General features: G+C 38.6%; 1 protein-coding gene across 1 annotated transcript in view; it reads left to right on the top strand.

Annotated features, from left to right (window-relative positions):
• RCL1 (RNA terminal phosphate cyclase like 1) overlaps positions 1-20,280 on the top strand; it is a 194,863-nt gene extending 174,583 nt beyond the window's left edge. The window contains exon 9 of the mRNA XM_027549344.1: positions 19,859-20,280. Within this exon, the coding sequence (XP_027405145.1) occupies positions 19,859-20,114 (256 nt within the window). The 3' untranslated portion in view covers positions 20,115-20,280. The remainder of the gene's footprint in view (positions 1-19,858) is intronic.
• Positions 20,281-23,606: the final 3,326 nt, after the last annotated feature.

The raw sequence follows: 23,606 nt of genomic DNA, 5'->3' as shown, positions 1-23,606 counted from the left end.
TTTCCTTGGTTTATATATATTCTGACCAGGTGACACTAACAGTGAACTGTGTTTCATAATCACACCCATTTGCCACCTCTTTTACAAATGCTTCATCACCAAGTTTTTCAAACCTCTGGCTGCTAATATTTAAATTCCTAATTGTAATCATTACAATTAGGAGACCTCATTTATTTTGTTTAAAATCCCTTGGAAACTGAGGTCTCTGAATCTTCTCTGTCAACAAAATTGTGTAATGAAATCATTTTATTTATAGATAGTTGATATCATTTTAAAATTCATTTCCTTGCAAATCTTAAATATACTTTTTCAACTTTATTACTGCTTGATTTTGGGAAAGGGAACAAAACAGTTGTGACATCAGTAGCAAAGCTGTCAAAATCTTATGTAATTTATTCTTGAATTATTAGGCACAAGTCTTACTGAAGTGTTGTATATATTTTATATTCTGCAACCAAAATATGGAATTAACATTAGCTCATTAATGGATATTTCTGGATCCATACTCAGATCCACAGGAACATGAGAACTCAGACAAAAGTGGAAGTAATAATAAGAAATATTCAATAGTTCAAAGTAGCTGATGATAACATCAGGCCCTTTGGAGGAAGGCCATGGAGATGTTTAATTAGGCTGAAGAAATATGGGTAATGAAAATGTGATTGGATATAAAGACCTTCCTAATAATGAAGGCTGTTAAGTAATAGAATCACTAATATTCTTTGTTGAAAGGATAGATACATAACTGGCTGGGATGAGTTAAGACTCCTTAAGGGGTGTTGCTACTCAAAGTGTGGTCCACAGACCAGCAACAATAGTGATACCTGTGGGCTTGTTAGAACTGTAGGCTCCACCACAAATCTCCTCAGATTCTGCATTTTAACAAGATATCCAGATTAAGATGCACATTAACATTTTGAGAAGCAGATTGCCTTACAGCACTCTTCTAAAACTTGGGTGAATATAGGAATCAACTGGGGAATTTTTTAAAATGCCAACCTCAGAGACTTTGATTGAATAGGTCTGAGATGTGGTCCTGAGAGTGGGAACTTATCCCCAGATAATTTTAATGTGCAGCAGTTTCCACTGCCTTAGAACTGTTTTGGTAGTCTATGGAAATCCACTGAAGTCCTGGACTCAGACATCCTGATTGTTTTCTTAATTGTGGTTAAAAAATACATAACACAAAGTTTACCATTTTAAATATTTTCTGTAAAATTCGTAGTAGGAAGTCAAGAGATACCTGGAGTAATAGGCAAGTTTGGCCATGGAGTGCAAAATTAAGCAGGGCAAAGGCTAAGAGACTTTGCCAAGAGAATGCACTGGTCATAGCAAACACCCTCTTCCAACAACACGAGAAAACTCTATACATGGACATCACCAGATGGTCAATACCAAAATCAGATTGATTATATTCTTTGCAGCCGAAGCTCTATACAGGCAGCAAAAACAAAACCGGGAGCTGACTGTGGCTCAGATCATGAACTCCCTATTGCAAAATTTAGACTTAAATTGAAGAACGTAGGGGAAAGCACTAACCCATTCAGGTATGACCAAAATTAACTTCCTTACGATTATACAGTGGAAGTGACAAATAGATTCAAGGGATTAGATCTGATAGAGTGCCTAAAGAACTACGGACAGAGGTTCGTGACATTGTATAGGAGGCAGGGATCAAGACCATCCCCAAGAAAAAAAAAAAATGCAAAAAAGGCAAAATGGTTGTCTGAGGAGGTCTTACAGATAGCTGAAAAAAGAAGAGAAGCAAAAGGCAAAGGAGAAAAAGAAAGATGTACCCATTTGAATGCAGAGTTCCAAAGAATAGCAAAGAGAGATAAGAAAGCCTTCCTCAGTGATCAGTGCAAAGAAATAGAGGAAAGCAATAGAATGGGAAAGACTGAGATTTCAAGAAAATTAGATGTGCCAAGAGAATATTTCATGCAAAGATGGGCTCAATAAAGGACAGAAATGGTATGGACCTAACAGAAGCAGAAGATATTAAGAAGAAGTGGCAAGAATACACAGAAGATCTATACAAAAAAGATCTTTATGACCCAGATAACCATGATAGTGTGATCACTCACCTAGAGCCAGACATCCTAGATTGCGAAGTCAAGTGGGCCTTATGAAACATCGCTACAAACAAAGCTAGTGGAGGTGATGGAATTCCAGTTGAGGTATTTCAACTGGAAGTGCTGCACTCAGTATGCCAGCAAATTTGGAAAACTCAGCAGTGGCCACAGGACTGGAAAAGGTCAGTGCTCATTCCAATCCCAAAGAATGGCAATGCCAAAGACTGTTCAAACTATCGCAAATTGCACTCATCTCACACGCCAGCAAAATAATGCTCAAAATTCTCCAAGCCAGGCTTCAACATGAACCATGAACTTCCAGACGTTCAAGCTAGTTTAGAAAAGGCAAAGGAACCAGAGATCAAGTTGTCAACATCCATTAGATCATCCAAAAAGCAAGAGAGTTCCAGAAAAAACATCTACTTCTGCTTTATTGACTATGCCAAAGCCTCTGACTTGTGTGGTTCACAACAAACTGTGGAAAATTCTTCAAGAAATGGAAATACCATACCACCTTACCTGCCTCCTGAGAAATCTGGATGCAGGTCAAGAAACAATAGTTAGAACTGGACATGGAACAACAGACTGGTTCCAAGTTGGGAAAGGAGTATGTCAAAACTGTATATTGTCACCCTGTTTATTTAACTTACATACAGAGTAATTCATATGAAATGCTGGGCTGGATGAAGCACAAGCCAGAATCAAGATTGCTGGGAGAAATATCAGTAACCTCAGATTTGCAGATGACACCACCCTTATGGCAGAAAACAAAGAAATTAAAGAGCCTCTTGATGAAAGTGAAAGAGGAGAGTGAAAAGCTGCCTTAAAACTCAACATTCAGAAAACTAAGATCATGGCATCTGGTCCCATCACTTCATGGCAAGTAGGTGGGGAAACAATATTTTTGGGGGCTCCAAAATCACTGCAGATGGTGACTGTATCCAAGAAATTAAAAGACGCATGCTCCTTGGAAGGAAAGCTATGACCAACCTAGACAGCATATTAAAAAGTGGAAATATTACTTTGCCAATAGTCCGTATAGTCAAAGCTATGGTATTTCCAGTAGTGATGTATGGATTGAGAGTTGAACCATAAAGAAAGCTGAGCACTGAAGAATTGATGCTTTTTAACTGTGGTGTTAGAGAAGACTCTTGAGAGTTCCTTGAATTGCAAGGAGATCATACCAGTCTGTCCTCTTTAGGGCTGAATATTCAGTCAATCCTGAATATTCATTGGAAGGACTGATGCTGAAGCTGAAACTGCAATCCTTTGGCCACCTGATGGGAAGAACTGACTCACTGGAAAAGACCCTGATTGTGGGAAAGATTGAAGGCAGGAGGAGAAGGGGATGACAGAGGATGAGATGCATGGATGGCATTAATGACTCGATGGACAGGAGTATGAGCAAGCTCTGGGAGTTGGTGATGGACAGGAAAGCCTGGCATGCTGCAGCTCATGGGGTTGCAAACAGTTGGACGGGACTAAATGACTGAACTGAACTGAAGTACTTTCCAATGGTGTGTAATTATCACCACTATCCATTTCCAGAAATTTTTAATCACCTCAAAGAGAAATTCTCTACCAATTCAGGAATTATTCCCCATTCTCACTAACCCTTATTAATCTTCTGTCTCTCCGTATTTATTATTCTGAAATATTTCACATCAGTGGAATCACACATTGTGTGATCTTTTGTGTGTGACATTTCTCTTAGCATAGTGTTTTCAAAGTTGATCCATGATTTGGCATATATCGAATTTTATTCTTTTTTATGGCTGCAGGCCACTCTCCCTTCTTCGTGATAGCAGGGCTGAACCTCCACAAGTTTGAGCTGCATGGGAATTTCTTCAGGGTTGGAGACTGCCTCACCTGGTTGGGGCCCAGTAGCTTGTGGTGCAGGTACAGGGTGACTGGGCTTTTGTTTGCAAGGAGACGCACCTGAATTTATCACAAGTAAGAAGGAGGGCATTTTAAGGATATAAGAGAGGTTGCATCCTTCACCATTCAGGAGAAAACAGGACACCTGGAGCCTTGGGAAGATAAGAACCTTGGGTTAGTTCTGCGTCCCGTAAGGCTTTGGAGACCTCTCTCTTTAGTGAATGGAGCTTTCTTCTCACATTCCATCATCAGTGGATCTTAGCTACTTTTTATATGTCTGCTTCTTTCTGTTATGCACTTGTATTCTTTTATTTTTTGATGACTTTATTTCCTCTGGGCTTCCCAAGTGGCTCAGTGGTAAAGAATCCACCTACCAATGCAGGGGGCACAAGAGATGCAGATTCTATCCCTGGGTCAGGAAGATCTCTAGAAGAGGAAACAGCAAACCACTCCAATATTCTTGCCAGGGTAATCCCATGGACAGAAGAGCTTGGTAGGCTATAGTCCATGGATTCACAAAGAGTTGGACATGACTGAGTACCTGAGCATGCATGCATATTTCCTCTACCCCAACTTCTGCTTCTTCCAGATTCATTTTGCATTAAGACTTATCAAGGCTTCTTTTAGCTCCTATGGCTGCCATTGCTAACTGCCTCATTTTCTCCAGCAAAATTCTCTAGAAATAACAAAAATTTAATTGGTCCAGTTCATCTTTCTATACCAGGTAATGTCCATCATTCTCAGGCAGTGATCCATCTCCTGGTCCAATTGGCTGTTGTTTTATAGTCTCCTTGGGTGGGGGTGGAGTGGGGTGCATAGGGCGTTGTTCTTGGGAGTTGCTGGAGGGAAAGGTAGGCACCACTGGTGTGTCTATAACAGCATGTGATTCAGAGTTCACTTCTCTCAACTTATCACTTGTGTACTCAGGTTGATAGTGAGCATATTTTTACATGGGAAAATACTGGTTAATCATGAAGCCTGACTTTCCCACCCAGTTGTAAAGGCAAATGTGTTCTTAAATACATATTTAAGAAGCAGTGAAAATAAAACACAGGGCACTTAAGTTTGAACTTCAGCTAAACAATGAATATATTTCCGATGAGCAACATCTGTGTTTGTGACATACAGTGAAAAGCTATTCTTTGTTTTTGTTGTTACTGTTTTCTAAATCAGGCAACCCTAGTGACAAGAGATTTTTCAAAGGGGAAGCTATTCCTTAGGTATGTTATAAAAAAAGCCTGAGAATTAGGAAATGGTTTGTTTCTCAGATATTCCAGCTGCCTTCTTCAGGAGAGGGAATCTGTTTACATTGCTGCTGCTGCTGCTGCTAAATCGCTTCAGTCGTGTCCAACTCTGTGCGACCCCAAAGACGGCAGCCCACCAGGCTCCTCTGTCCCTGGGATTCTCCAGGCAAGAATACTGGATTGGGTTACCATTTCCTCCTCCACTTCTTTTGCAGTGTCTGTAAAATGCACTTGGTTCTTTGCTTCATACTCAAACAATCACAACTATGTCTGCTGCTGCTGGGGTTGCTACTGTGCTTCACTGACTACTTTACCATGTGATGCACACCAGTTGAGCAGTGTAATGAGAGTTTAACAAAGGAACTATTGACAGTCCGGTGGAAAAAATGTAGGAAACCATGAGAGAGAAGGCAGTGATGCCAGGCAGGCAGGTAACCTCATCTAGGCCTGATGATTTTGTAGACAAGACCACTTCATAGGCTTTGTGGCCTCTTGTCAAGGGACCCCCGACCGCCCCATGGCAGCCCTGAAGGTAGGCAGCTGAAGAAATACACATTTTACCTTCACCCCCTTCCTTCCTTCCTCCCTCTGTTCTCCTGCCAGGGCTCTCAGGTGACCAAATCCAGGCAGAAAGCATACGGGCCAGCCTCTAGAGCACACGGAGGGTGAAGAGTGGCAGAGTGTACAAAAGGGCAAATAGAAGACTTAAGCTCAAATTCCTCCTCTGCACAGACTGTCTTAATCATTTTGTGTCGTCACCTCACTTGATCTCACAACAGTTTTATAGTGAAAGTACTCTTAATGCCCCCATTTTACTGATGTGGTTGAAGGATTAGTTGTATTGAATAACTTGCTCAGGATCACATAGCTAGTAAAGAGTGCAAGAATATAAAACTATCTATTCACCTCCATATCACTGTACAAGACTTCTTGGTGATCTCTTTTCATTGTGTTTTTGTTTTTTCTTAACTTTCATGTTGTTGAAGATTTTTCGTTGTTCACACGTCTTGTTGACAACCACTGAAAAATCCCTCCGAGATCTAGTTTAGCAGTTTGTATACAAAACATGCTCACTCAGTGTTTGTCCATTTTCTGTTTGACTTCTGGTTTGGGATGGCAGCAGAGGCAGGGAGCCCAGGTTTAAGAGTTGGGTCAGTGAGTTCTTTACTCACAGGAAAGCTGGTAAAAGAAGGCTCCTGACTCAAAATCCATGCTTCATCCTGCACAGGGGAAGGCCTGTCAAGACAAGACTCTCAGACACCCCAATGAGTAATTTTACAGAATTGTAGGCTTAGAAATGCCCTTAGAGGTCACCTACAACCTCTACCTAGCGTGTGGCTCCTCTTCAAGATTCAGTCCTTCTCCTTGTCCCTAGGGTTGTCTTCTGGGTAAACACATCAAGAGAGTGACTGACCAAGAGATTTAAGGAAGGGTCCATAGTTCCCTTGACTGATTCTTTTTTTTTTAATTAATTTATTTATTTGGCTGTGCCCAGTCTTAGTTGCTGTGCACAATGTGATCTTTGATCTTCATTGCAGCATGCGGGATCTTTAGTTGTGACAAGTGGGATCTTTTATTTAGTTGTTGGATGTGGGATCTATTTCACTGACCAGGGATCAAACTCAGGCCCCATTCATTGGGAGTGGGGAGTCTTAGCCACTGGACTACTGGGGAAATCCCTTGAGTGATTCTTGTTTACTACCTAAGAATTCCTTTTCACTGCTGAACTTTGACAAACCTTGGTTTTGCCCACTGATCACATGGAGGTGGGTAATGCAACATATAATAATCTCTATAATCTCCTTGAAAATGTATAGGGCTTCCTGAAGAAAGTATCAAGTTGTGCTGTTGAAATAAGTAGGAACAAATGTAGACTCCCTTAGTTAACTTAGCTAAATCCCTGATATGTAAAAGTCAGGACAAGGAAGTGTGGGTTGGAATCTTTAAGTATGAGACAAAACATGAAAGATGATTCAGTTAGTGTATAATGTAATTTGAAAAGTGGAAATAGTGGGCTAGAGAAAAGCATTTACTTCTGGAAAGTGAAACAAAGAGATAAAAGCCAAATGATTAAAAAAAAAAAAAAAAAAAGTCAAGCTCATTACTCACAGAAGTTGAAATCTTCCTTTTTAATTGGATTTTTAAATCGTTACTCCCCCAGAAAAACAGTTTTTCAGTTTGCAGTTCTCATAAAACTGCATAAGATATTTACACTATTAAATTTAATTTTATATATTTTAATATCATTTATATATCTATTTTTCTTCCAACTTCTATGTTTAGGGTTTTTTAAAATAGTCAAAGAGGCTAGTTTGAGTTTAAAACTTGGTTTCAGAGGGAGATTAGGTAGAGTAGAGGGAGTTTTGATGTTTGGATGTGGCTTTCTTGCTCAGCCTATTATAGGAACACAGGTGTTGTGGGCCTAGATTGTGTGTTTGCCGCGCCTGTTCTGTGGCCCCTGACTTCCCCTCGGCTACTTTCACCCAGGGTTTCCCCTTTCTGCTTCCTTGGCACCTTAGACATGCATCTGGATGGTGCTTGTGTAGGTCCTTGTACTCATACAGTACTTATAGAGGGTACTGTCGGGTAGAAAGCACATCTCATTGATCTCAGTAGCTGAATATGCCTGGCATATGTTAATAGTGAATGCTCAGCAAATGCTTGTTGAAAGAATGAATGGCTTTGTTGATTTTTGCTATGGTCTCTTTTGTTTCTTTTGCATTTACTTCTGCCCTAATTTTTAAGATTTCTTTCCTTCTACTAATCCTGGGGTTCTTCATTTCTTCCTTTTCTAGTTGATTAAGGTGTAGAGTTAGGTTATTTATTTGACTTTTTTCTTGTTTCTTGAGGTATGCCTGTATTGCTATGAACTTTCCCCTTAGGACTGCTTTTACAGTGTCCCACAGGTTTTGGGTTGTTGTGTTTTCATTTTCATTCATTTCTATGCAAATTTTGATTTCTTTTTTGATTTCTTCTGTGATTTGTTGGTTATTCAGCAGCGTGTTGTTCAGCCTCCATATGTTGGAATTTTTAGTAGTTTTTCTCCTGTAATTGAGATCTAATCTTACTGCATTGTGGTCAGAAAAGATGCTTGGAATGATTTCTATTTTTTTGAATTTACCAAGGCTAGATTTATGGCCCAGAATGTGATCTATCCTGGAGAAGGTTCCATGTGCGCTTGAGAAAAAGGTGAAATTCATTGTTTTGGGATGAAATGTCCTATAGATATCAATTAGGTCTAACTGGTCTATTGTATCATTTAAAGTTTGTGTTTCCTTGTTAATTTTCTGTTTAGTTGATCTATCCATAGGTGTGAGTGGGGTATTAAAGTCTCCCACTATTATTGTGTTATTGTTAATTTCTCCTTTCATACTTGTTAGCATTTGTCTTACATACTGCGGTGCTCCCGTGTTGGGTGCATATATATTTATAATTGTTATATCTTCTTCTTGGATTGATCCTTTGATCATTATGTAGTGACCATCTTTGTCTCTTTTCACAGCCTTTGTTTTAAAGTCTATTTTATCTGATATGAGTATTGCTACTCCTGCTTTCTTTTGGTCCCTATTTGCATGGAAAATCTTTTTCCAGCCCTTCACTTTCAGTCTGTATGTGTCCCCTGTTTTGAGGTGGGTCTCTTGTAGACAACATATGTAGGGGTCTTGTTTTTGTATCCATTCAGCCAGTCTTTGTCTTTTGGTTGGGGCATTCAACCCATTTACTTTTAAGGTAATTACTGATAAGTATGATCCTGTTGCCATTTACTTTATTGTTTTGGGTTTGAATTTATACACCGTTTTTGTGTTTCCTGTCTAGAGAATATCCTTTAGTATTTGTTGGAGAGCTGGTTTGGTGGTGCAGAATTCTCTCAGCTTTTGCTTGTCTGAAAAGCTTTTGATTTCTCCTTCATACTTGAATGAGATCCTTGCTGGGTACAATAATCTGGGCTGTAGGTTATTTTCTTTCATCATTTTAAGTATGTCTTGCCTTCCCTCCTGGCTTGAAGAATTTCTATTGAAAGATCAGCTGTTATCCTTATGGGAATTCCCTTGTGTGTTATTTGTTGTTTTTCCCTTGCTGCTTTTAATATTTGTTCTTTGTGTTTGATCTTTGTTAATTTGATTAATATGTGTCTTGGGGTGTTTTGCCTTGGGTTTATCCTGTTTGGGACTCTCTGGGTTTCTTGGACTTGGGTGATTATTTCCTTCCCCATTTTAGGGAAGTTTTCAACTATTATCTCCTCAAGTATTTTCTCATGGTCTTTCTTTTTGTCTTCTTCTTCTGGGACCCCTATGACTTGAATGTTGTAGCGTTTAATATTGTCCTGGAGGTCTCTGAGATTGTCCTCATTTCTTTTAATTCGTTTTTCTTTTATCCTCTCTGATTCATTTATTTCTACCATTCTATCTTCTAATTCACTAATCCTATCTTCTGCCTCTGTTATTCTACTATTTGTTGCCTCCAGAGTGTTTTTAATTTCATTTATTGGATTATTCATTATATATTGACTTTTTTTTAAATTTCTTCTAGGTCCTTGTTAAACCTTTCTTGCATCTTCTCAATCCTTGTCTCCAGGCTATTTATCTGTGATTCCATTTTGATTTCAAGATTTTGGATCAATTTCACTATCATTATTCGGAATTCTTTATCAGGTAGATTCCCTATCTCTTCCTCTTTTGTTTGGTTTGGTGGGCATTTATCCTGTTCCTTTATCTGCTGGGTATTCCTCTGTCTCTTCATCTTGTTTAAATTGCTGATTTTGGGGTGTCCTTTCTGTATTCTGGCAGTTTGTGGAGTTCTCTTTATTGTGGCGTTTCCTCACTGTGTGGGGGTTTGTACAGGTGGCTTGTCAAGGTTTCCTAGTTAGGGAAGCTTGTGTTGGTGTTCTGGTGGGTGGAGCTGTATTTCTTCTCTCTGGAGTGCAATGAAGTGTCCAGTAATGAGTTATGAGATGTCTATGGTTTTGGGGTGACTTTGGGCAGCCTGTATCTTGAAGCTCAGGGCTGTGTTCCTTTGTTTCTGGAGAATTTGCTTGGTATGTCTTGCCCTGAAGAAATAAATGCAAAAGAAACAAAAGAGACCATAGCAAAAATCAACAAAGCCAAAAGCTGGTTCTTTGAAAGGATAAGTAAAATTGACAAACCATTAGCCAGACTCATCAAGAAACAAAGGGAGAAAAATCAAATCAATAAAATTAGAAATGAAAATGGAGAGATCACAACAGACAACACAGAAATACAAAGGATCATAAGAGACTACTATCAACAATTATATGCCAATAAAATGGACAACATGGAAGAAATGGACCAATTCTTAGAAAAGTACAACTTTCCAAAATTGGACCAGGAAGAAATAGAAAATCTTAACAGACCCATCACAAGCACGGAAATTGAAACTGTAATCAAAAATCTTCCAGCAAACAAAAGCCCAGGTCCAGATGGCTTCACAGCTGAATTCTACCAAAAATTTAGAGAAAAGCTAACACCTATCCTGCTCAAACTCTTCCAGAAAATTGCAGAGGAAGGTAAACTTCCAAACTCATTCTATGAAGCCACCATCACCCTAATACCAAAACCTGACAAAGATCCCACAGAAAAAGAAAACTACAGGCCAATATCACTGATGAACATAGATGCAAAAATCCTTAACAAAATTCTAGCAATCAGAATCCAACAACACATTAAAAAGATCATACACCATGACCTGGGCTTTATCCCAGGGATGCAAGGATTCTTCAATATCCACAAATCAATCAATGTAATACACCACATTAACAAATTGAAAAATAAAAACCATATGATTATCTCAATAGATGCAGAGAAAGCCTTTGACAAAATTCAACACCCATTTATGATAAAAACTCTCCAGAAAGCAGGAATAGAAGGAACATACCTCAACATAATAAAAGCTATATATGACAAACCCACAACAAACATTATCCTCAATGGTGAAAAATTGAAAGCATTTCCTCTAAAGTCAGGAACAAGACAAGGGTGCCCACTTTCACCATTACTATTCAACATAGTTTTGGAAGTTTTGGCCACAGCAATCAGAGCAGAAAAAGAAATAAAAGGAATCCAAATTGGAAAAGAAGAAGTAAAACTCTCACTATTTGCAGATGACATGATCCTCTACATAGAAAACCCTAAAGACTCCACCAGAAAATTACTAGAACTAATCAATGACTATAGTAAAGTTGCAGGATATAAAATCAACACACAGACATCCCTGAAATTCCTATACACAAATAATGAGAAAACAGAAAGAGAAATTAAGGAAACAATTCCATTCACCATTGCAACGGAAAGAATAAAATACTTAGGAATATATACCTAGAGAAACTAAAGACCTATATATAGAAAACTATAAAACACTGGTGAAAGAAATCAAAGAGGACACTAATAGATGGAGAAATATACCATGTTCATGGATTGGAAGAATGAATATAGTGAAAATGAGTATACTACCCAAAGCAATTTATAGATTCAATGCAATCCCTATCAAGTTACCAACAGTATTCTTCACAGAGCTAGAACAAATAATTTCACAATTTGTATGGAAATACAAAAAACCTCGAATAGCCAAAGCTATCTTGAGAAAGAAGAATGGAACTGGAGGAATCAACCTACCTGACTTCAGGCTCTACTACAAAGCCACGGTTATCAAGACAGTATGGTACTGGCACAAAGACAGAAATATAGATCAATGGAACAAAATAGAAAGCCCAGAGATAAATCCATGCACATATGGACACCTTATCTTTGATAAAGGAGGCAAGAATATACAATGGATTAAAGACAATCTCTTTAACAAGTGGTGCTGGGAAATCTGGTCAACCACTTGTAAAAGAATGAAACTAGAACACTTTCTAACACCATACACAAAAATACACTCAAAATGGATTAAAGATCTCAACATAAGACCAGAAACTATAAAACTCCTAGAGGAGAACATAGGCAAAACACTCTCTGACATACATCACAGCAGGATCCTCCATGACCCACCTCCTAGAATATTGGAAATAAAAGCAAAAATAAACAAATGGGACCTAATTAAACTTAAAAGCTTCTGCACATCAAAGGAAACTATTAGCAAGGTGAAAAGGCAGCCTTCAGAATGGGAGAAAATAATAGCAAATGAAGCAACTGACAAACAACTAATCTCAAAAATATACAAGCAACTCCTACAGCTCAACTCCAGAAAAATAAATGACCCAATCAAAAAATGGGCCAAAGAACTAAATAGACATTTCTCCAAAGAAGACATACAGATGGCTAACAAACACATGAAAAGATGCTCAACATCACTCATTATCAGAGAAATGCAAATCAAAACCACTATGAGGTACCATTTCACGCCAGTCAGAATGGCTGTGATCCAAAAGTCTACAAGCAATAAATGCTGGAGAGGGTGTGGAGAAAAGGGAACCCTCTTACACTGTTGGTGGGAATGCAAACTAGTACAGCCACTATGGAGAACAGCGTGGAGATTCCTTAAAAAACTGGAAATAGAACTGCCTTATGATCCAGCAATCCCACTGCTGGGCATACACACTGAGGAAACCAGAAGGGAAAGAGACACGTGTACCCTAATGTTTATCGCAGCACTGTTTATAATAGCCAGGACATGGAAGCAACCTAGATGTCCATCAGTAGATGAATGGATAAGAAAGCAGTGGTACATATACACAATGGAGTATTACTCAGCCATTAAAAAGAATACAGTTGAATCAGTTCTAATGAGGTGGATGCAGCCTATTATACAGAGTGAAGTAAGCCAGAAAGAAAAACACCAATACACTATACTAATGCATATATATGGAATTTAGAAAGATGGTAACAATAACCCTGTGTACGAGACAGCAAAAGAGACACTGATGTATAGAACAGTCTTATGGACTCTGTTGCAGAGGGAGAGGGTGGGAAGATTTGGGAGAATGGCATTGAAACATGTATAATATCATGTATGAAATGAGTTGCCAGACCAGGTTCGATGCACGATACTGGATGCTTGGGGCTAGTGCACTGGGATGACCCAGAGGGATGGTATGGGGAGGAAGGAGGGAGGAGGGTTCAGGATGGGGAACACATGTATACCTGTGGCAGATTCATTTTGATATTTGGCAAAACTAATACAATTTTGTAAAGTTTAAAAATAAAATTAAATTTAAAATTAAAAAAAAAATGAATGGATTCTCTCATCTCCCTAATGAATCCTTCCTACATACAGAAGCTCCACAGTACCCTCTGCATGACTCAGGGGTGGAGGAGGTAGTTTCCTGAGTGAATCTGGGCCACTGCAAATTTTCTGCTACCTGTACCTATGCCTGAAATTTCTCCCTTTGTTTCTGTTTTCTTTGACTTAAGACAATAGAAGCTTTAGTCCCACTTAAAATGCATATGTCCTTGGACGAGGTAACTCTTTCAACTTGATGATAGTGTAAAGCTCATTCTAAACCCTATAATTTAGTGCAAGTCCATTGTGTCCCTCAGTTCTGGGAGAAGGTTTGTTAGAGGAGACACGAGAGATAGAATGAAGATACTGACAACATGAAGGAGGCAGCTGCAATATGGAGGGAAACGTCCAAATACTGTGTTGGCCAAAAAGTTTGTTTCGGTTTTTCTGTGTTATGGAACTTTTGGCCAACCCAATAATTTTGTGTCACCCTCACCAGACTGGTTTTTTATGTTTTTTCAAAGGGTTCTTTGGGTTTTGAGATAAGAAGAAAGTCCTAAAAGCATCTTCCTGTCCAGGTTTGGGCTTTGTAACAAAGGCCTTCTAAAGATAATGCCAGGGCCTTTGATGTCTAATTCTAGTTGAAAAGGAAAATAACATAAGGAATGACTCTAACCCTGGAAATTGCAGGTTAGTCAAGCGGGTAGTGGTATTAGAGTCTGCCAGTAATTTGAGAGACAGAAAGGCCTTTCTGGTAGCCCTTAAATTGTACAAAGTCAATGACAGTTACTTAATCTGCCTGCTTATAAGATCAGTGCTGGATAATGCCGTGACTTTTTGGTGGGAAATATGTAGAATCGTCTTCGTTCGTCTGGGACTGTCCCCATTTTAGCACTGAAAGTTCCGTGTCTTGGGAAACCCCCACTCTAGGGCTAACCACAGCATTCGGTCACCTTAAAGGACCCAAATGTGAAGGTGCATTATGGTCGAATATGAAGGTGCATAATTAATTTTAACATTAATACAGCTGCTAACTTGCTATCCAGTAACTGTGGGGAAAAGAAACACTTTAAAATAAGTAAACAAGTCACCCTATTTGGGAGGATGTTAGCTCTCCTATCTCATTTTGATAAGGTAATCTTATATCATCAGAGAACTCCCAAATGCGGCTGTAAAAATAACAGTTACATAATTATACTTCCCTGGTTTAAACCACTAATAAGACATTGCCAAATTTTAGCTGTGTGAAGATAAATGTTTTTCATCAGTGATGATGTTGCATTACACACAAAAAAAGGAGTTTTATTTTTCTGGTTTAGCGTACTTTAGTTTTAATTACAGGTACATCATTTTTCACCTCATTAACAGAACATGGTTTATTGTTACAGGATATCTTTCCAATGGACACCCATTGCTGTTGTTTACTGAAAGCACTATACTGTGTTATTTACTTTTAAAATAGCTTTAATCAGGCATCCTTTCATTTAATATTAAATGTACTTAAATATTAACTTTTAAGAGTTGGTTTCACTTATAGTGATCTAAATAGATCTAAATGTAGAGAGAAGATAGAGAGGGGAGAGAGAGCCTCAGATGGCTGCTGCCTTCTAATGCCTGAAGTGCTACATTTGTTATTATATGAATATAGAGACAGTAAGACTCTTCAGGAACCAAGCAATAATATCCACCAAAGCCATACATTAAAAAACATTAAAACACATTACTAAACAACTCTTAAGAAGAAAATGGAAATTACAAAATATGTAAAGATAAATGGACGCAGAAGCATTACTTTATAAAGTCTGTGGTTTACATTAATCATCAAATTGCTACCCAGAATGAAATGTGTAGCCTTACATTATAGAAAATAAGGATGTTGAAAATAAGCACACTTTCAAATCAAAATTTAACCCCTCAGTCCAGCAATCAATCAAACAAAAATAGGAAAATGAACATGAAAGAGAATGGAAAAATACAAAAAGTGTAACGGTAGGAAATAATGCAATAGAAAATGATAGAAGCAGTGAACTTGAGAAAGTTCTCCTTTTACATTGGGATCTCAACTGCCTATTCTCTGATTTGGATACTTATTTTCCAGCCCAAGGAATAAGTGTTATGGACATTGAATTAACAGACAGAAGAGCAGGAAATCTGTGATTACTTCTGTCTGGGATACTGCAGAGGGGAGAAGAAGAAATAACATTTACAAAGATATATGTCAAACATTATGGTAGGCAGGTTATGTACATTTTGTATTTTAATAATATATCTTCCTCATTTACAGATAAGAATATTGAAGCACAGAGTGGCTTAATAATTTCTTAATTATTGACCAGACAGTAAGTCCTGGTGCTTAAGTTTGAATTCTAGAAGGGTTATTTTTTGACATTTAATTTACCATGTGTTGTCAGTTAAAGATATCACCGGTTTTAGAAACACGTTGTTTTGAAAACTCATATCTGCCTAGGAAGGCCATGGGGGTATCATTCACATTTTAGAGTGAAATGGTTTTAACAAATTACTTTCTTTTCAACATTTAGCTGAGGTTAGCTGTATTAAAAGAATGGGACGTCTGAAATGGTTGGAGACAGAGGAGTGATGTAGTAGAAGTGGTCCTGCTTGGAGGCTGAGGTCTGGACGAGACTGGAAGCAAACGTGCAGAAAGGGAAGTGGGAAATTGCCAACGATAAAGTCTGACTATTTCAAAATTCTGGCTAGGGTCAGCCCCACCCACAAGAAGAGCAAGACAGGTTCTTCCTCTTTCCTTCTCTTGTACAAATCAGTCCCTATTCCTGGGACCAAGAGGTCCAGGTCCAAGGGCTGCTCTATGGAAAACAGAGTCACAGGAACTTTAGAAGCTATGCATGCTGCTCCCCAACAGGCCTCCCCTATACCTATACAGTACCCCAAACTATTCCTGACATCCTTGCTGGAGGAGAGTGATAGAAACTTGCTCCTCGGAGGACAGCTCATAACCAATTCGAACTTGAGCTAATTGTTAGAAAAGCCTTCCTATCACCAGCAAAAGTCTTGTCTCCCTTCAGCTTCCCCTTATTGGTCCTACTTCTGTCCTCTGAAATTACCCAGTCTGTGTGATATTTGTTCAGATGGAATTTGATCTGTCATGCAGTGTTGTTTTTGGCTGATTTGCTAAGTTGATTAGATTCCTCTACAAACTCAAAGCTTTTGGATCAAGGTAAATCTGGTAAAAATGTTCTAGCAATTATTTTTCAGAAAGACTGCCACAGTTTTCTTAAAATAAGGATGCTCCCAATTTACAGATTCATAATGTGAGAACAGTCTTATGTGCAAATCCATAGACGAACCCACATAAAGCATTCACATAAAAAAGAAGCAATCAGTATATTTTTCCTGTTGATTGGCACTATGTGAAACCTACTTCTGTTCATTTGTGGTAAAGTAACTGGATATTGAGAAGAGGAACTGATCTAATTAATCAACTTGGGAAAATGTTCCACTTTTAAATGAACAGTTGATAATGAAGTACCTTTTTACTTCTGTTTGTTTAGCTACAAAACAAAGCAACACTCATAATAATATTTAACATTTGCTGCTTCAGTACTCTTGCCTGGAAAATCCCATGGACGGAGGAGCCTGGTAGGCTGCAGTCCATGAGGTCGCTAGAGTTGGACACGACTGAGTGGCTTCACTTTGACTTTTCACTCTCATGCAATGGAGAAGGAAATGGTAACCCATTCCAGTACTTTTGCCTGGAGAATCCCATGGACGGAGGAGCCTGGTAGGCTGCAGTCCATGAGGTCGCTAGAGTCAGACACGACTGAGCGACTTCACTTTCACTTTTCACTTTCATGCATTGGAGAAGGAAATGGCAACCCACTCCAGTGTTCTTGCCTGGAGAGTCCCAGGGACGGCGGAGCCTGCTGGGCTGCCGTCTATGGGGTTGCATAGAGTCGGACACGACTGAAGCGACTTAGCAGCAGTAGCAGCAGCAGAAAAGAGTAAAAGTAGTACTCTCATTAATTACCTTTGGTTTCATAAAAGTCTTCTAGAAATCAATTGATTTAAAAATATCATATCCTTTGTCCCAGTAGGATCTTCTGGAAAATTGTGCTAAGGAAATAATCAAAAGATTTAAAAATATGTGATAAAAATATGCAATTTGTTAAAATTATTTGTAATGGTGAAAAATTGTTCACAGCATAAAAATCCAACAGTAGGAAATGGTTAATTTGATTAGGGCTGAGTGGGAGATTAGGCAGCCATTTCATATAAGGATTATGAAAAAAACAACACTGTGTGTAATCCAGATGGTCCTAGAGGAAAAATGTTAGGTAAGTCACTGGGGTGGAAGCAGAAACACGGTGCAACAAAAAACATCTACCTCTACTTCATTGACTATGCTAAAGCCTTTGACTGTGTGGATCACAACAAACTGTGGAAAATTTTTCAAGAGATGGTAGTATCAGACCACCTCACCTGCCTCCTGAGAAACCTGTAGGCCAGTCAAGAAGCAACAGATAGAACCAAACATGGAACAACGGACTGGGAATTGGGAAGGGAGTATATCAAGGCTGTATATCGACACCCTGCTTATTTGACTTATATGTGAAGTACATCAAACAAAATGCCAGGCTGGATGAAGCACAAGCTGGAATCAAAATTGCAAGAAGAAATATCAGTAACCTCAGATGTGCAGATGACACCACCCTTATGGCAGAAAGCAAAGAAGAACTAAAGAGCCTCTTGAAAGTAAAAGAGGAGAGTGAAAAAGCTGGCTTAAAACTCAACATTCAAGAAATGAAGATCATGGCCTCTGGTCCCATCACTTCATGGCAAATAGGTGGGGAAACAATGGAAACAGTGAGAGAGTTTATTTTATTGGGCTCCAAAATCACTGCAGATAGTGACTGCAACCATGAAATTAAAAGATGCTTGCTCCTTGAAAGAAAAGCTATGACCAACCTAGACAGAGTATTAAAAAGCAGAGCCATTACTTTGCTAATGAAGGTCTGTCTAGTCAAAGCTATTTCTGTTTCCAGGAGTCATGTATGGATGTGAAAGTTGGACCATAAAGAAGGCTGAGGGCTGAAGAATTATTGCTTTTGTACTGTGGTGTTGGAGAAGACTCTTGGGAGTTTCTTGGACTGCAAGGAGATCACATCAGTCAATCCTAAAGGAAATCAAGCCTGAATATTCACTGAAAGGTCTGATGCTGAAGCTGAAGCTCCAATACTCCAATACTTGGCCACCTGATGTGAAAAGCAGACTCATTAGAAAAGACCCCGATGCTGGTAAAGATTGAAGGCAGGAGAAAGGGACAACAGAGGATAAGATGGTTGGATGGCATCACCAACTCAATGGACATGTTTGAGCAAGCTCCAGGAGATGATGAAGGACAGGGAAGCCTGGCATGCTGCAGTCCATGGGATCGCAAGGAGTTGGACATGACTGAGCAACTGAACAACACTAGCCATATAAAAAATTATTTTATAGCCATATTAAAAAATTTTTGCAGTATATATAATAGAAATCATGTATACAAAGAAATACACTGAAATTATGATAGGAAGATGAGAGGAGAATTTTATAGTTAATCAAGATAATAACAAAATGCTTTATTTTTAAACCAAAAAGTACTATATAAATTAATTTTTATCTGGACTGTTGCCAAGAATTGCATCACTAACTGCAACTAGCAGAAATGTATAACTATTATTATGATCTTTTGGGGAATGTGTCAAGAATGTACATGTAAAAGTGTGTCTCTGAAAATAAACATCTCAGTATATACCCTACCCTTTATTCCTTTCTGTGCTGCTCCTGTAACAAAACCGGAGAGAGACCACGATAAACCCCCTCCCCAGTCTCCAAGATTCCCTGCTTACTGCACTGTGCTCTGGGTGAAAACATACTAATGTGGCTAGCTACAAATGAAACAGGAGAAAGGAGGAAATGCTGGCAGAGTAAAACACTCCAGGTCCTCTGAAACCCAGAGGAAAAGTCACAGTTTGGACTACGTTGCTGATTCTTTGGCCAGTGGAGTGGAAGGCAGATTGCAATCTTGGTTAGATATAAATCTTCTTTCTGCTCTTGTTATTTCTGTTGGACTCTTACGGAAGCTAAGATTTTTGCACATTTTGGTTGACTATTCTGTTTCTCTTCTCCAGTTTTCTTATGGAAGTTTATCTAGTGTTTCCAGCTTGTCTGGGCTCCCCATTGGTAGTAGCAAGAAACAGTAGTTATTGGGATGTGCTTGATTATTTGAGTCTCCAAAGCTCCTGGTCATTGCAGATTGTGGGACTAAGAGTTAATGTAAGGATTGATTCTGTCGGTCAGTTTTCAAATAGGTGTATGCCACTGAGCACACCAAAATATGGCATATTTTTATCAGCTGTTGTTACACTAAAGCTAAGTAACATTTTCACAACTCAGTGGCTCATAAAAAACAAGAATTAGTTTTCCTTGATCATGGTTCATAGATGAGCTAGCACTGCCTTGTTTTTGCAGGTCACCTAGACCGGCCAAGGTCAACTGTGCTGCATGTGTTCTCAAAATCCCGTTAGCTACACAAGGTATCAATGCATTCTTTTCCTGTTGGATCACCAAGCAGAAGAGGCCAAGTCAAACCACTCACGTAAGGTTTGTACTCATATTTGCTGTTATTCAGTTGGCCGAAGCAAGTCACATACATGACTATACCCAACGTCAGTGGTTTCGGGAATTAACTCTCATTAGATTTTCACGAGGCAGAGGGAGGGGGTGAAGAATCCAGAACAATGATCTAATTTGCTATAAGGAACAGCATGTAAACAGATTAATTCAAATGCTTCAAAAGAGAATCCTACTGACTTCTAGAATAAACAGTATTATTTGCATGTGTGAAAAATATTCTATTTTTCTAATTAGACTAATGAAAACAATAAAATATCTCAGTTATGTGTCATATTTCTTTTAAAGAACATACAATATCACTAATGATAATTCCTGATTATGACTATGCTGGGTGTCTGGCCAAGTAAGAATTGATCCTATTGTAGGTCAGTTTCTGATTTTGGATTTTACACACACACGCTCACATGAACACACCACTTGTTTTTAGGAGCTTGTAATCAGTGAGTAAAATGTGCCCTGAAAGGAAATCAGTTAGTAAGAACTGCTATTTGGTAAGAAAAGGTGACTCAAGAAAAGAAGTTCCTTGTGGTTTTGAACTGTACTATGTTGTCGATCTCCACAAAAATAAGCCTTCGTTTAAAAAAGAAATTGATTTAAGGCAAAAGTTTCGAAGCAGAGGTTTCTATTTTTTCAAAATGAAAAAACTTCTCAGGAAATCTTGTATTTGTTTTAATGTAAAAAGAAAGGCAAGGGATAAGTAAAATCTGAGTTCAAGCTAGACAGATTTGCAAAACCTTTAAGCTGTAGGAAAGAAGAGCCAATAGCTCAGAGAACAAGCAAGTAACAGATTTAAAGAAAACTAGTTAGGAAAATTTTTAAATTTTTACATTAATAGGGGCCTTTCTCCACATTTTTCCTGTTTTTAAGATTCAGCTTAAGAGATGTATAGATATGAGGGATTAGAGAGTTAGTCAATAACAGAGAAAGATGGGGTAATTTCAATTACAGAAATTTTAACTAGCTTTGTCTGGATGGACAAAAGGGATGCTACAGCACAAGTTTGACATTTCTTGTCCTAGCTTAGTGGAATTCTTCCTGAAAATGAAATTGTTTCTTCAAAACACATCTAGTTGCCTTTTTCCAAAGAAAAAGGAAATTACACATTCTGATTAATCATCAATTATTCTTTTTTTTTATTTTATTTTATTTTTAAACTTTACAATATTGTATTAGTTTTGCCAAATACCAAATTAATCTGCCACAGGTATACATGTGTTCCCCATCCTGAACCCTCCTCCCTGCTCCCTCCCCATACCATCCCTCTGGGTCGTCCCAGTGCACCAGCCCCAAGCATCCAGTATCGTGCATCGAACCTGGACTGGCATCTCGTTTCATACATGATATTTTACATGTTTCAATGCCATTCTCCCAAATCTTCCCACCCTCTCCCTCTGCAACAGAGTCCATAAGACTGTTCTATACATCAATGTCTCTTTTGCTGTCTCGTACACAGGGTTATTGTTACCATCTTTCTAAATTCCATATATATGCGTTAGTATACTGTATTGGTGTTTTTCTTTCTGGCTTACTTCACTCTGTATAATAGGCTCCAATTATTCTTACTTAATGAAGAAAGCACAATTTTCAACACTCTCACTACTTGACTCTCTGGAAGCAATCAAGTGAGGCAAGATTGCTGTAGCCTTAAGGGCTTCTTTTTCCTGAACAGACAAACCTAGAGTAATTTAGTGAATAATAACAATCATTTTTTATAAACAGAAGGACTGCAGGATTTAATTAATTCTTTGACTAATGCATAAAGTAATATTTATGCTTTTCTAAAGGCCAGTATCTTGCCTGGAAAATCCCATGGACGGAGGAGCCTGGAAGGCTGCAGTCCATGGGGTCACCAAGAGTCGGACATGACTGAGTAACTTCACTTTCACTTTTCACTTGCATTCATTGGAGAAGGAAATGGCAACCCACTCCAGTGTTCTTGCCTGGAGAATCCCAAGGACGGGGGAGCCTGGTGGGCTACCGTCTATGGGGTCGCACAGAATCGGACATGACTGAAGCACCTTAGCAGCAGCAGCAGCAGCAGCAGCAAACGCCAGGCTGGAAGAAGCACAAGCTGGAATCAAGATTGCTGGGAGAAATATTAATAACCTCAGATGTGCAGATGACACAACCCTTATGGCAGAAAGTGAAGAGGAACTAAAAAGCCTCTTGATGAATGTGAAAGTGGAGAGTGAAAAGTTGGCTTAAAGCTCAACATTCAGAAAATTAAGATCATGGCCTCTGGTCCCATCACTTCATGGGAAATAGACGGGGAAACAGTGGAAACAGGGTCAGACTTTATTTCTTGGGGCTCCAAAATCACTGCTGATGGTGATTGCAGCCATGAAATTAAAAGACCCTTACTCCTTGGAAGGAAAGTTATGACCAACCTAGATAGCATATTCAAAAGCAGAGACATTACTAGTCCATCTAGTTAAGGCTATGGTTTTTCCAGTGGTCATGTGTGGATGTGAAAGTTGGACTGTGAAAAAAGCTGAGCACTGAAGAATTGATGCTTTTGAACTGTGGTGTGGAGAAGACTCTTGAGAGTCCCTTGGACTGCAAGGAGATCCAACCAGTCTATCCTAAAGGAGATCAGCCCTGGGTGTTCTTTGGAAGGACTGATGCTGAAGCTGAAACTACAATACTTTGGCCACCTCCTGCGAAGAGTTGACTCATTGGAAAAGACTCTGATGCTGGGAGGGATTGGGGGCAGGAGGAGAAGGGGACGACAGAGGATGAGATGGCTGGATGGCATCACTGACTCGATGGACGTGAGTCTGAGTGAACTCTGGGAGTTGGTGATGGACAGGGAGGCCTGGCGTGTTGCAGTTCATGGGGTCGCAAAGAGTCGGACACGACTGAGCAACTGAACTGAAACTGAAAGTCCAGTATTCAACATGAACCAAGAGAGGAAAATGTTTTAATACCATCTCAGCAGAATTGTATAACTTTATTTTTTCAAAGTGTCTTTATATCCATCATTTTATTTCATAATATATTGTAAAGGTTGTCAGGCATTTTAATAGCCATTTTAAAGATATCTCTAATAGGTTATATTTTCTAAATAAAGTGGTAACCACCTAGTAGTACCTATGCTATAATTAGAATGTGAAGCTCTTGAGGACATCTAAACTCTGAGTTCTGAAACTCATATAATGCCCTATGTTTGCTCAAAGAAAATGTGCTTCAAGTAATTTATCCTTATTAAAATGATTTTACCACGTGACAACAAAGTTCATCTTCTCATGTCTTTAACATTTAAAATGGATTAATTTTTTAACTAGAAAGCTGTATTCCACTGATTAGTATAAGATGAAAAAAGTACCATTTGATTCTGCCTCACTGAAATGTAGGAAGTTTTAAAAAATATAAAGTGTACTTTATGATTAAGGTTAATATGCAGCATTTTAAATAACTTGAAAAGTCTTCTAAAATTTAAACATCTGAATTCAATATGTTTTCTATCAGGCTTTTTTATGCAAAGCTTTATTCCAACATTTTATTAGGAAATTTGTTAAATATACTGAAAAATGGAAACATCTACACAGTGAATTATATATACTCATCAACTAAATTCCACAAT

Source organism: Bos indicus x Bos taurus, chromosome 8 (genome assembly GCF_003369695.1).
Source record: "Bos indicus x Bos taurus breed Angus x Brahman F1 hybrid chromosome 8, Bos_hybrid_MaternalHap_v2.0, whole genome shotgun sequence".
NCBI classification, from domain to species: domain Eukaryota; kingdom Metazoa; phylum Chordata; class Mammalia; order Artiodactyla; family Bovidae; genus Bos; species Bos indicus x Bos taurus.
This window is presented reverse-complemented; position numbering and strand designations above follow the sequence as displayed.